General features: G+C 41.9%; 1 protein-coding gene across 1 annotated transcript; it reads right to left on the bottom strand.

Annotated features, from left to right (window-relative positions):
- Positions 1-1,057: 1,057 nt before the first annotated feature.
- RERGL (RERG like) lies at positions 1,058-12,066 on the bottom strand. The gene is made up of 5 exons (XM_063134415.1): positions 11,976-12,066; positions 8,512-8,568; positions 6,128-6,201; positions 3,233-3,381; positions 1,058-1,699 (listed from the first exon to the last, which is right to left on the bottom strand). The coding sequence occupies exons 1-5, from the start codon at positions 12,025-12,027 to the stop codon at positions 1,417-1,419; spliced, it is 615 nt and encodes a 204-aa protein (XP_062990485.1). The 5' UTR covers positions 12,028-12,066; the 3' UTR covers positions 1,058-1,416.
- Between the last annotated feature and the right edge of the window lie 293 nt (positions 12,067-12,359).

Genomic DNA, 12,359 nt, shown 5'->3' with positions numbered 1-12,359 from the left:
GAGGGGTTTTTTTCTGATATTGCCACAGACCATATATTCCGATCCCATGCAGGTAAGTTCAAATTATCCAGTTTTTTCCCCCCACTGGTGTGTGATTGTCTGGCGAGCGGTGATTAACAACAGCAACAAAACTATTATAATTTAATTTAATTTAAATAGAATTTAATTTAAATAGAAATTTAGTTACTCTCACGATAGTGTGAAAGGCTGCAACCAGATGACCTGTGTGCCTGCTCCTGTTTTATTATGAATCAGAAATAGATATACTTTGCTAACTCAGGTTGAAGCTGCTGTCTGTACACTTTCCCAGACAGAGATCACAAGTTGGCACTCCATCTAAAGCTAGTAGCTTTGCATTCCCACCCCCGCAGAAGTGATGAATGGTGCACATTCCAAATGCATTTGACGTCTTGCTGTGGTGATGCGCAAGCCTTCTCTGTGCATACTATCCAGAAGCATGAAAGATGCAGATATGAGTCACTCATGGATCGATTTTTCACTAGTTTGGAGAATTTGCTAAGCAAGCCCAACCCCAAAGAGAAAGCCATTGGGAGGTAAGGTTCTACATTCATCTCCCCACCCAAGACCCATCCCTCAAACAGAGTTTACCTACAAGCATGCTATCAGACCCTTAACAGTATTTGGATTTACTTAGTGCAAGGTTTGGATAACCAACAACTCCTTGACTCTGCAATCACACAGCTGTACAAAAGGCAGTAAAATATAAGGAAACAAATTATTGCTGAGGATACTGAATACCTGGAAGCTTTAACTGGAATTGGGCAATGTAACTTTCAGTGGATGTAAAACAGTCTCTGCCCCCAAAATCATACAATTTCCAAAGGAAAATGGAAGGGGAAGCAGGAAAAGGTGCTTACTTAAAATCATAGAGTGAATTAATGTTAAGAGAGCTAGATCAGACCCCAAACATTTAGAGTCCTTGGGATCTAGTCACTGCCCAATGCAGCTTTCTCTGCCTTCTTCACACATGCTGGCCATGATCCAACTCAAGCTATTTCTGATTATTAACTTAGGCCTCATTGTATTCAATGGGATTGTAGTCATGGGTAAATTTAGGTGGATTAAGGCAGCCAGGTTGTCTACCCATTGGCTGTGATAGCAAAACCTGCACATGTGGATCCTCCCACATGAATTCATCACCACAGACAGAATTAGCAATGCCTGATGTCAACTCAGGTGCAACACTTTTCATTGGAGGAAGTTCACCTTTCCTTGAGGCTCATCAATCAACAAGACCTTGAATGAGAAATCTGTGAATAATTCAATCTTGTTCTATGGCTTCCTTTCAAACTTGAGTTCTTCAAGAACAAATACGTTGGTGCAGGCTCCATGTGGCTTAGGTCCCTTTTTTTGTGCATCTTCTTTCTGCTCAGAATGTGGCCATTGGACTTGCCACTAAACAGACTTCCTCCTCTTCCCAAACATGTTGTTGATCAATTTGGCCATGGATTTTGACCCACTGGGCCGTCTCTTCTCCTTCCCTTTGGAACTAGTGGTGACGTTCTTCAGGACTTTGGTGAACATGGCCGCCACTTCCTGACAGTGTTCTGCCGCAGACAGTTCACAGAATTGGCATTTGTAATCCAGGGCCAACTTTTGTCCTTCATCCCAGCCAATTTCTCGCATGTGGCACAGATCTTGCTTGTTCCCAACCAAAATGACGGTAGACTCAGATGCTCTGAGGGAAAGTGGAGGAGAGAAAAGGTTTGTAAACACCATCTGGAGATCCATTTTATTCTGATAATTATGAGGTCATTTCTATGCTGCTTTTGTTGATGTGCTGTTTTTAAGCTTTATTTTTTAACATAGTTGTTTATTTTAAAGTGTTCGTTGAAAATTATTATTGGCCACCCCAATAATTTGCTAAAAGTGCAAAAAAAAATTCTTAAAGTGACATTTACACAAATTGTGGTTGTAATATGTTTAACCTGTGCAAATTGCATCTGCAATTTGTGCAAAATCATGGGTGCCACTTGCACAAATTACGCATGTGATGACCGCAACTTGCACAAATTTCGCAAAGTATGCCCCAAATTTGCACAATTTAAGGTGGAAAACCATGAAAATCCACGAACTGGCCCGACTCAATCTGCATTCAGTCAGGCCAGTGAGTAGAAGTCCAGGGTGGGTGGGGGGGAACCTGCTCAAAGCTTTGTGAATTTTAACCCCCCCTGTACAGATTTATCCGACATCCCTACTCTGAACTAAGCCCATGATAATTTCTCCAAAATTTGTTCTCCTTTAAATGATTTATTTATTGAAATAAATAAATTTCTTTTCAAAGGCAATTTATTTTCTATCAAATTGAATGGGAATGGTCAAATAAAATATGGGAGAAATTTCCAGCACAGGACTAGTTTTAATGGTAACATTTCATTGCAAGATTATTTGCGTTGTAATTAAAAGCTAAAGGTTGCATTTCAGCTGCCTGAACATCTTTCATTGATGCTCAATATATTTTACAAGTTGAACCTCCGCAGTCAAACTCAGAACCACAGAATTCAATGGAGCTTACTCCCTGGTAATTGTGCACGGGACCACAGTGATTCTGATCCAGATAAACTGGGTATTATAGTATGTGATCTTGTGGGGGGGGGGGTGTCTGAGTTTATCACTACATCAACAACCCTCACTGAACTCCATTTCCAACCATTCCCTGGGAAGAAGGAATAACTCAAACCAGAGGAAAGATTTGTAGTACAGATATGTTCTTGAACTTTCCAGGGTGGTTGTTGCTGTTGTTTTAATCCATTAGGGCAGGGATTATACAAATAAGAAATGAAAAAGTGAAGGACTAAATCCAAATGTAGTCATACTCCGTCTACACTTGCTGAATCACTGGGACATAACTCAAGTCCTTTTTATTTCAGTGGGTCTATTCTTAAGTATGATCAAATCTGGATCCAGACGTGATTCTCCAATCATCACCATGACCCTTTCAGTCAAGCTCAGGACTAAAAATACCAGCATATTTGAGCTTAAAACTGCCAGTAACCAAGATTAGGACAAGGAATTTCAACCTTCTAGAAAGGGGGGGGAATTGCATGAAGGCCAGAAAACCACTAAGCCATTGACAGCCTGGGAAAGGAAAGCAATATGAATGTCTGGGGAATCCCACAGGGCCCGAATAGGACCCGAGGCATACTGGATTTGAGCCTGGGCCTGTGGTTCTGCAGCCTTACTTCCCCACCTCGATCAGGTGCTATCTTACCTTTTGCAAGCTCCCGCGTGACACTCGCGTATCCTGTACAGCAGCGCTTTTGCAAAAGTGAAGGAGGTTCTGTTACTGATGTCGTAGACAACGACGAAGCCGTCTGCCCAGTGGAGCTCATCTGTGAGGGACAGCTTTCCTTGCCGAGGCTAGAAGACAAGAGAACAGATGGGGTGAGACCCTTTGCATGAGACCCTGGCTCAGCATGACGTTAAGAGCATCCTAGTAACTGCTGGTGCACCATTCTCTCAAATGAGAACTGTTGGACACTCCCCAGAAACTCATACATTCTATTTGTAAAGCTAGGCCAAATTCTGCCCAATATTTTCAGGAACTTTCTCTCTTCCTGCGAAAGAGGCATTGTTTTTTTCTGTCTCTTTCACAGGGAGGGAGGAATTCTGAGGAGTTTCTCCTTGGGGAGGGGAACAGGGCTTCCATGTACCTTTTTAAAGTGTAGCTGATTGCTGAGGGACCTTCTTTCTACTTTTTAGTTTTTCAAAAAACACCCCCTTCCCTCGGCATTTTCAGGAGCCCAGTAGTTCTTAGTGAATGCCTATTCGAGACCATGTGACCTCGCCCTCTTCAATAAGCATTCAGGAAGAACTTCTGGGCTCTTGAAAATACTGGGAGTGTTTTAAAAGAAAAAGAAAGACAACCCCTCAGCAACTGGCCACATTTAAAAAGATATGTGGAAACCCTGCCCACCTCCCTAAGGAGAAAAAAAGTCTTAATTTCTCACCTCTCCTGGCCTCATTTGTTTTCATCCCCCCCCCACACACACACCCAAATGCTGATAATGGAGTGGTCAAATTTTTTGGCACAGCACTATTTTATTACTTATCAGTACTTGCATTTTTAACTCACTTTCTTCTCCCAGCAGTTCAAAAAGCAAGTGGGGTTCCACCACTTTTACCCTCACAACAACCCAGCGATGTAGCCTAAGCTGAGAAGGAGTGATTGGCCCAAGGTCACCCAATAAGCTTTGTAGCTGAACTTGGATTTGAACTCAACTCTTCTTCAGTCTAAATCCATCATTCTAATCCAGTCCATGTGTGCATTAAAAAAAGGTTAAGGAATTTACACACCAGGATGCGCAAAAACTGAATTCTGCAATCTGCATAAATTGTATAAATTAATAAGAATCATAGAATCATAAAATAGCAGAGTTGGAAGGGGCCTAAAAGGCCATCGAGTCCAACCCCCCGCTCAATGCAGGAATCCACCCTAAAGCATCCCTGACAGATGGTTTGAGACTTCTTATTTTGCATATTTTGTTTACTGTTTTACCATTTTGTATAATTTCTTCCAATTCTGTTAGATAAGGAGAGGAGTGAAGAGGTATAGAGTGTACCAAAACTCAAATGCTAACCATGGGAAACCTTACTTGTGTTTCTCCTCTCGCTTCTGAGATCTCACCAGGCATACCTTTGCAATTAGGGCTAGGAACTTGCTTCTGCTTCACCTTTTACCTCTTTTCTTTTTTTAATGAAAGCTGAGATGTTCAAGATACTGAATTTATTTATTTTTATCTATTTATTACATTTATATACTGCCCCGTAGCCAAAGCTATATGGGCGGTTTACAAAAGTTAAAAACAATGAACATTAAAAACAAATATACAAAAATTTTAAAGCATAAAAACAGCAATATCCATTTAAAACAGCTATTCTGGGGTCAGTTAAAAAACTCAGCGTATGTTGTTAACTACCTGAGAGAAGAGAAAAGTCTTAACCTGACGCCGAAAAGATAGCAATGTTGGTGCCAGGCGAGCCTCTTCAGGGAGATCAGGGGGCCACCACAGAAAAGGCCCTTTCCCTTATTGCCAACGTAGCACTGAATGATGTTTCTCTTCATTCAGTACTACATTTTATTCCTATGTTACCAACAAAATCACATTGTATAGACACCCTTGCTGCCTATATTAATCCCAGATGTGGGGAACTGGTTCTACTCAGCTCAGTGGGGAGGGCAAGGGACTATGGGCATCTTTGGCTTCAACCCTGCACATGCTTAGGCTGCTTAAAATCCATTGTGCTCAATGGGATTCAATCAGATTAATAAGACTCCAGCATTGCTGGAGGGGGTTGGATTCGATGGCCTTTTAGGCCCCTTCCAGCTCTACTATTCTATGATTCTATGAATATTTTAAATTCTCCAGAGCTTTCCTCTTGCTGCTTGTGCTATCTTTTTACTTGTTGATTCTAGCACTTGATCATATTTTTTATTTATATTTTACTGTTTCTCTCTTGGAGAACATTTTGTTACAGTGACTCATAAATACAATCAATCAATCAATCTTGGCATTGCACGGAGTTCATTGAGCTAATCTTTGGCTCTGTCAATGCCCTGCAAATAACAGTCCTTGAAAGGAGGTCTTTCACACACACACAATACAACACTCTCCTATAAAACAGTGTGGAGCACTTGCCCATCACATTTTTATTTTAAAAATATCATGTTTCATCATGTTGCAAACCAATCAATGATCACTAGCTTTCAGACAATATAAAAATGTAATAAATGAAAATGAAAAAAAAAAATCACAGCCAATTTCTGTTGCACTAACCGCACTGAAGTCGCAGTTGCTGAAAGCAGACTTTGCTCTAATTGTGAGATTTTGAACATTTTGTAGGGTTGTTTTTTGTTTTTTTTTTGCCGGACAGTAGGTGTAAACAGGAGAAAATCAAACAACCTCTGAAATTAATGCTGCTATTCGGATCAAGATGGGTTTAAACCTGAGGAATTCATCTGAATTTGGAGTTTAATTGAGGATCTAATTAATTTCCCCTTCCTCTGCACCTCCTGTAACACCATTTCCCTAAAGAACTTTGGGAATGATGTGCCCCAAAACCAGGAGTTTTGGGGCACATCTATCCATGGTATTCTTCAACTTACTTGTGAGCAAGGATCATATATTTCCAGGTTAATTTGTTTTCCATCCAGACACATATGTTTTGTGTAGATGCACTCTGTGGGAAAAGGAAGGAATAAGCATGAACATGGAGCTAAATAAATACTATGTACCAATGCAGAGCCTCAGGCACCAATTCACATTATTGTTTGACAGTTGACATCAAGGTTTACAAACAATAAGAGCACAGATCTCTGCCTTCAGGGGCTTACAAACTATAATTTGTTCTGTGCAGGAGAGACAGACATGTAGTTGTTTCAGTTTAGGGAGCAATCCTATGGCTTAGGGAGCAATCCTATGGCCCCTAGACAGTGTCTGGGGATGCCGTAGGATTTCTCGGTCCACTGGCTCCAAGGTCAGACTCAGGGTTCCGACCTCTGAGCCAGTAAACCACGCTACCAGCCACTCGTAGCCAGCACAGAAAGAATCACGCCGGCTATCTCTCTGCACTCCTAAACCTGGGCAGTCCCAGGGGAGGGAAAGGAGGAGACCGGGGAAGCTGGCTTATGCAGCTTCCTATGCTTGCCCAAGCCATCTTCACTCCCACTCCAAATCACCATGGCTAGATGGGCAAAATTGCCCATCTAGCAAAAATGCAGGGTGGTCAGAACTCAGAGGCAACAATTGCCTTCATGCTCCAGATGCTCTGCATGGGGACATTCAGCAGCCACCAACTTTGGGGGTTGCTGATTTTCAACATAGGATTGCAACCTCAGGTAATATCAGGGGTAGATGCCCAGGACCCACTCAGTAGAATAAACAGGAGGGTCCCCAAAAGTAGCAGGGCTGGCTTACCATATTTTGAAGTAAATCAATACATATTGTCATTTGGGGCGGGGCCCTAAAACCATTAAATCCAAAATTACCTAAGTGCTCCCCTGAAGCTGAAATGCACTTATCTGTGCGAGTAAGTCACATTGAAATAATTGTTTTACTTCTGAGTAGACATGTATAACATTGCATTGTTAATTACTCTAGGGAAGAGGTAGGTCACCTGGTGCCCTCCAGAAGTTTTTTGACTGTATCTCCAACCTACCCATACACTACAAACTTCAGCTGAGGCCCCCATCAAGGTGCCTCCTCCAAGGGAGGTTTGGAGGATGGCAACAAGGGAGCGGGTCTTCTCGGTGGTGGCTCCCCAATTATGACTCCCCAGTAAGCTCCAACTGGCACCAACACTGCCATCTTTCCAACCTGATACCAAATTAAGACTTCCCTCTACTCCCAGGCATTTGATAGCATATGAAAAGATTTTTTAATGGGTCCTGGGATTTTTATTCTTGGTCATGCAAAATTGCATTTAAATTTGCTTTCACTATTGGGTGGAGTAGAAATGTAATAATGAATGAAATGGAATGGAATCTCCCACAATTTCCTAACCATTGAGCATGTGGCTGACGAGAGTTCAGACCAAAACTCTGAAGGGCACCAAGTTCCCTACCTCTGCCCTGAGCAGATCTGTGCCCAAATGGCATCTTAAAATTCTCCACCCTACTTGTCAGCAGAGAAAATGGAGGAACAATTTCACCAAATTTATCTAGAGGAAAGAGACATTCTCAAAAGTTTCTCACGGGTACGGCTCGCCATTGGCAGGCATGGCAGCACAGTTTCTTTCTTTGTTTCCTAAAGGTTTCAGTTTTTTTGCACTGTCACTACAAGTTAGGGTGACCATGTGGAAAGGAGGACAGGGCTCCTGGATCTTTAACAGTTGTATAGAAAAGGAAATTTCATCAGGTGTCCTTTGTATTCATGCAGCACCTGGTGAAATTCCCTCTTCATCACAACAGTTAAAGCTGCTAAAGTATAGCTAGAGTGACCAGATACAAAAGAGGGCAGGGCTCCTGCAGCTTTAACTGTTGTGATGAAGAGGGAATTTCAGAAGATGTCATTTCTTTGCATGCAGCACTTGGAGAAATTCCCTGTTTGTCACAACAGGTAAAGCTGCAGGAGCCGTGCCCTCTTTCGTATCTGGTCACTCTAGTATAGCTCCTGGAGTTTTCACTGTTGTGATGAAGAGGGAGGTTCACCAGGTGCTGCATGCATACAAAGGACACCTGCTGAAACACCCTTTTCTCTGCAATGGTTAAAGATACAGGAGCCTTGTCCTCCTTTCCATATGGCCACCCTACTACAAGTGGTAAAGCATCAACTGTGTTGGCAGCTTGGCCCCTATTTTGCATCTTCCACAATGCAGGGCTAAGGGAGCAGTGCTGTGACAAGCTCCACCCACATGGCCACTCTGCATGGAGAATTTGAGAGTGGCTGAACTGATCCATCATTGATGTATGCCAACAAGGGATCCGATGGGCAGATATTCTCCCAAGATGCAAGGTAGATACATACTCCCCAAGTTTAATGGGGGGCTTACCAGAATCAGAGGCATATTCTCCAATGAAACGCCTGGTTAGAAAACGCACTGTAAGGGCTGCAATGACAGAAGAAAAATCACACTTAAGAAATTATCAATCTGTGGATACGACATGCAATAAGGCAGAACCTTATTGCTTCTGAGTCCTCTCTTTAAATTGCATATTTGGTTCTAGATTCCCAAGCTGCCTGTCCAATAGAAAGGATACAGCTTGATTGACCAATAATACAACGTTCCTTGGGGTTCATAGATGCAACCGGAAGATAGAGTACTCCCGGTGGGGATGAGATAATGATGACAAGGTTATAAATGGAGCTTTTAAGGTGTGTTTGCAGTGCCTATTTTAATGCTAACACTGGATTAAGTGAGCCTGAATCAAGTCAGCATTAATGCGTTCCTTCAGCTTTATTTGTATACATGCTTTCCAAGAAGAATGTAAACCTGGACTGCACCTATTTTTTCTCCTCTGGTCCAGCTAGAGTCAATTGTGACTCAAGCTGCAATCCGACACACACTTACCCCTGGGAGTAAGTCATATTGAATCTAATCGGACTTGCTTCTGAGTAGACATGCACAGGACTGCACTGTAAGTCTAACTGATGGAAGAAGTTAGTTGCAGCTAATAAGTCTTAGGGCTTAGTCGTGACTAGGGCAGAATCTATACCACTGCTTTAAGATGGTTTATAACAGTAGTGACAACTGTTAGGGCCCAGGACACACTCCTTATACTATTTCAAGGTGCTGGTTTTGACCTATAAAGCCTTACACAGCTTGGGCCCACAATACCTGACGGAACGCCTCTCCCAACATGAACCTACCCACTCACTGCGCTCTACATCTAAGGTCCTTCTCCGAGTGGATGGCAACAAGGGAGAGGGCCTTTTCAGCGGTGGCCCCCCAATTATGGAATGATCTCCCTGACGAGGCTCGCCTGGCACCAACATTGTTATCTTTTCAGCCCAGGGTTAAGACCTTTCTCTTCTCCCAGGCATTTAACAGCATTTAACAACATGAGCTGAATTTGTTTGTTTTCAACGGACTCTAGAATAGCTGTTTTTATAAGGATACTGTTGTTTTTGTGCTTTCTATGTTTTTAAACTTTGTATATTTGTTTTTAATGTTTACTGTTTTTAACTTTGTAAACTGCCCAGAGAGCTTCAGCTATGGGACAGTATATAAATGCAATAAATAAATAAATAAATATTTTCAAACTGTTTTCAAAGTGTCATATTTTGCTTGGTGTAAATCTGGCCTAGGTTTGCGGCCACAGAATGCTGTGAAGCTTCCATACATCCTGGAAAAGGATACAAAAGCCAGATGCTGTGCCCATGAATTTGTCTCTTTGGACTAATTGGTCCCTGTTAATGGATCCTTTATGTGCACTTGAGGAAGGAGGCAAGGAAGGATGACTAACACGAACTGCATGTCCCAGCAATGAAAAACACACTTTTTAAGTACTCTGTTATTTGTCTTTTGGTTTTCAGGTGGCAGACATAAAGTTCCCAGGCAGTCTTTCATCCCAGCCCTGATCAGACTCAGAACTGCTTAGCTTCAGTAAGTTTGTTGCATCACAAACCTCCAGGTTATGCTCTGGACCCTTGCAAGCTCTCTAGGAGTACAACTGCATTACACTGCCAAAATGGAACAGTAAATGTCAACCTCAAGTTAGAAGAGAGACATTGTGGTGTAGTGGGTAGAGCACAAGTCTTGGACCAATGAGACCTGGGTTCAAATCCTTGCTCAGCCCTGAAGCTCACTGGGTGATCCTGGGCCTGTCACCATGTTTAGGCCTAACCTATCTCACAGGGTTGTTCAGCACCCCTGAACTCCTTGGAAGAAAGACGGGAAAGAAACATGATGAATTAAAAACAAAAATGAAGACTAGTCTTGCTAAGTTAGCTGTACTGCAGATTCGGCCTTATCTATCACATCCGCTCATTCAGAAAACAAAAACAAAAACTGGTAAGCCTTACATCTGGTCAAGTGGGATGATTGCAAGGCTCTTGAGCATACAATGATGGCACAACCCAAGCTGGTGATACCAAGATAGAGACTTCCCCCGCTCCACCATGTCGTCTTCTCCTTCTCCTCCTCCATACTTTTTGATTTATTGCTAAAGCTTAAATTAATAATTTACAGCTAAAGTTGAAGAGATCCCTGTGTGAATCCTGAAAGAACTACTACAGAAGGTTTCCCCAGCCTGGTGCCCCCCTCCCCAAGATCTGCTGGACTGGGGATTGCTGCCTGGGGAGGAAAGAAGTTGTAGTCCAACAGATCTAGGGGGCGTCAGGTTGGAGAAAGCCACACTACAGCAAAACCTGGGCTACTGGGTGCAAATATTAATTTCAGGGAGGGGATCTTATATCAAATTTATTTGTGGAAATCAAATTTATGGACTCCAAATTCAGACCCTGTTACCACTGTTGGTGTGCTGTTGGAATTACAGGTTGGGAAGGGTGATACCGCATTTGGGAAGTTGATGGTATTTATCACTGTCATTTTAAAATTTGCAGCAGATGCCTATGTATGTTTACTCAAAAGTAAGCCTCTTTTAGTTCCAATTGATTTATTCCCAACTTTATGTGCCTGGGGCTGCAGCAGTAGGGTGTTATTGTGCATGTTGAACTATTATTCAAGGGGAAGATCACATTTCAACTTTGAAGTTTCAGAACACAAATTCAACTTTTTGGAATTTTGAACACTTTCAAACATTGCTTTGGATTGTTAACTTTTATAATGTGGAAATCCATTCTGTCACAGAATTCCAAAACTTGGATTCAAATTCTACAATTCAGCCAAATCTATATCAGCTCTTGTTCTAAACTCCTCTGCATCATCATCCTAGTAAGTTAAGGTTTGTCAAAAATTACTTTTTAAAAACGGACTGTTTCTATCCCTTAAAGAGAAGATCCACATTCAGAACTTAAGCAGGCAAAGTTTTTCTAGACACGAAAAATAGAAGTGGTGTTAGAGGGCCAGGGATGTAAAAAAAAAAGTTGACCACCATAATTGACCTGAAAAAGTTGGCAACCACAATTGGGTATTTGGAATGAAGTGTATTGAAAGAAAGAAAGAAAGAAAGAAAGAAAGAAAGAAAGAAAGAAAGAAAGATAAGCACATTATAAAAATACAATTTCTAGACCTATGATAGATTACATAGACTGGAAAATGAAATTGCAAGTAACAGATATATAGATTTTATAATATATACATATATTATTAAAATATGTTAACACACAAACAAAGCACAAACTAATCTGCCCCATATACATGTACAAATACTAACAAAAAGAAACCTAGAGAACTCCAGTAGTTCGACTTTTTTTTTTTAAAAAAAAAAAAGCTATCAAAAATCAATTTGGCAATACGAATAGCATGAAAAGAGAGATCCCTTTTTCCAGCAGAGAGATCATCGTTCTCTCCTACATGAATCCCCAAATGGATCAAATTGAGGGGAGTCTTACCAGATTTGCCTGTCCCTTCGCTGCCCAAAACAGCTACTTTCATCTCATTCATCCTTGAAGTCGTTTTGGGCAATCCAAACTGCAAACCTCCACGCAAGACAGAGGGGGAGGAGGAAATCTATGCCTTTTCCTAGTTTGTTGTGGTGTACGTGGGGCGGGGGGAGGGTTTCCCTCCCGTCTCTGCACAGTTCTGCCTTCCAATCCCTAGAGAGCAATTCTGAGCAATTTGACCACACTTTGCAACTTCTATATAGCCTCCTGTGCGGAGGACGTCGAGGGAGAGCGAATTGGTTGCATTCCAGGGCAACGTAGTTCAAGGATCCGCCCACCCTTCGGTCGCCCCCACCCCAGGGAAAGGAATTACTAAGACAGATCATTCCTTCT

The sequence above is a fragment of the Elgaria multicarinata genome, chromosome 9 (genome assembly GCF_023053635.1).
Source record: "Elgaria multicarinata webbii isolate HBS135686 ecotype San Diego chromosome 9, rElgMul1.1.pri, whole genome shotgun sequence".
Taxonomy (NCBI): Eukaryota; Metazoa; Chordata; class Lepidosauria; order Squamata; family Anguidae; genus Elgaria; species Elgaria multicarinata.
The sequence above is the reverse complement of the archived record's forward strand: the minus strand, read 5'-3'. Positions and strand labels throughout refer to the sequence as shown.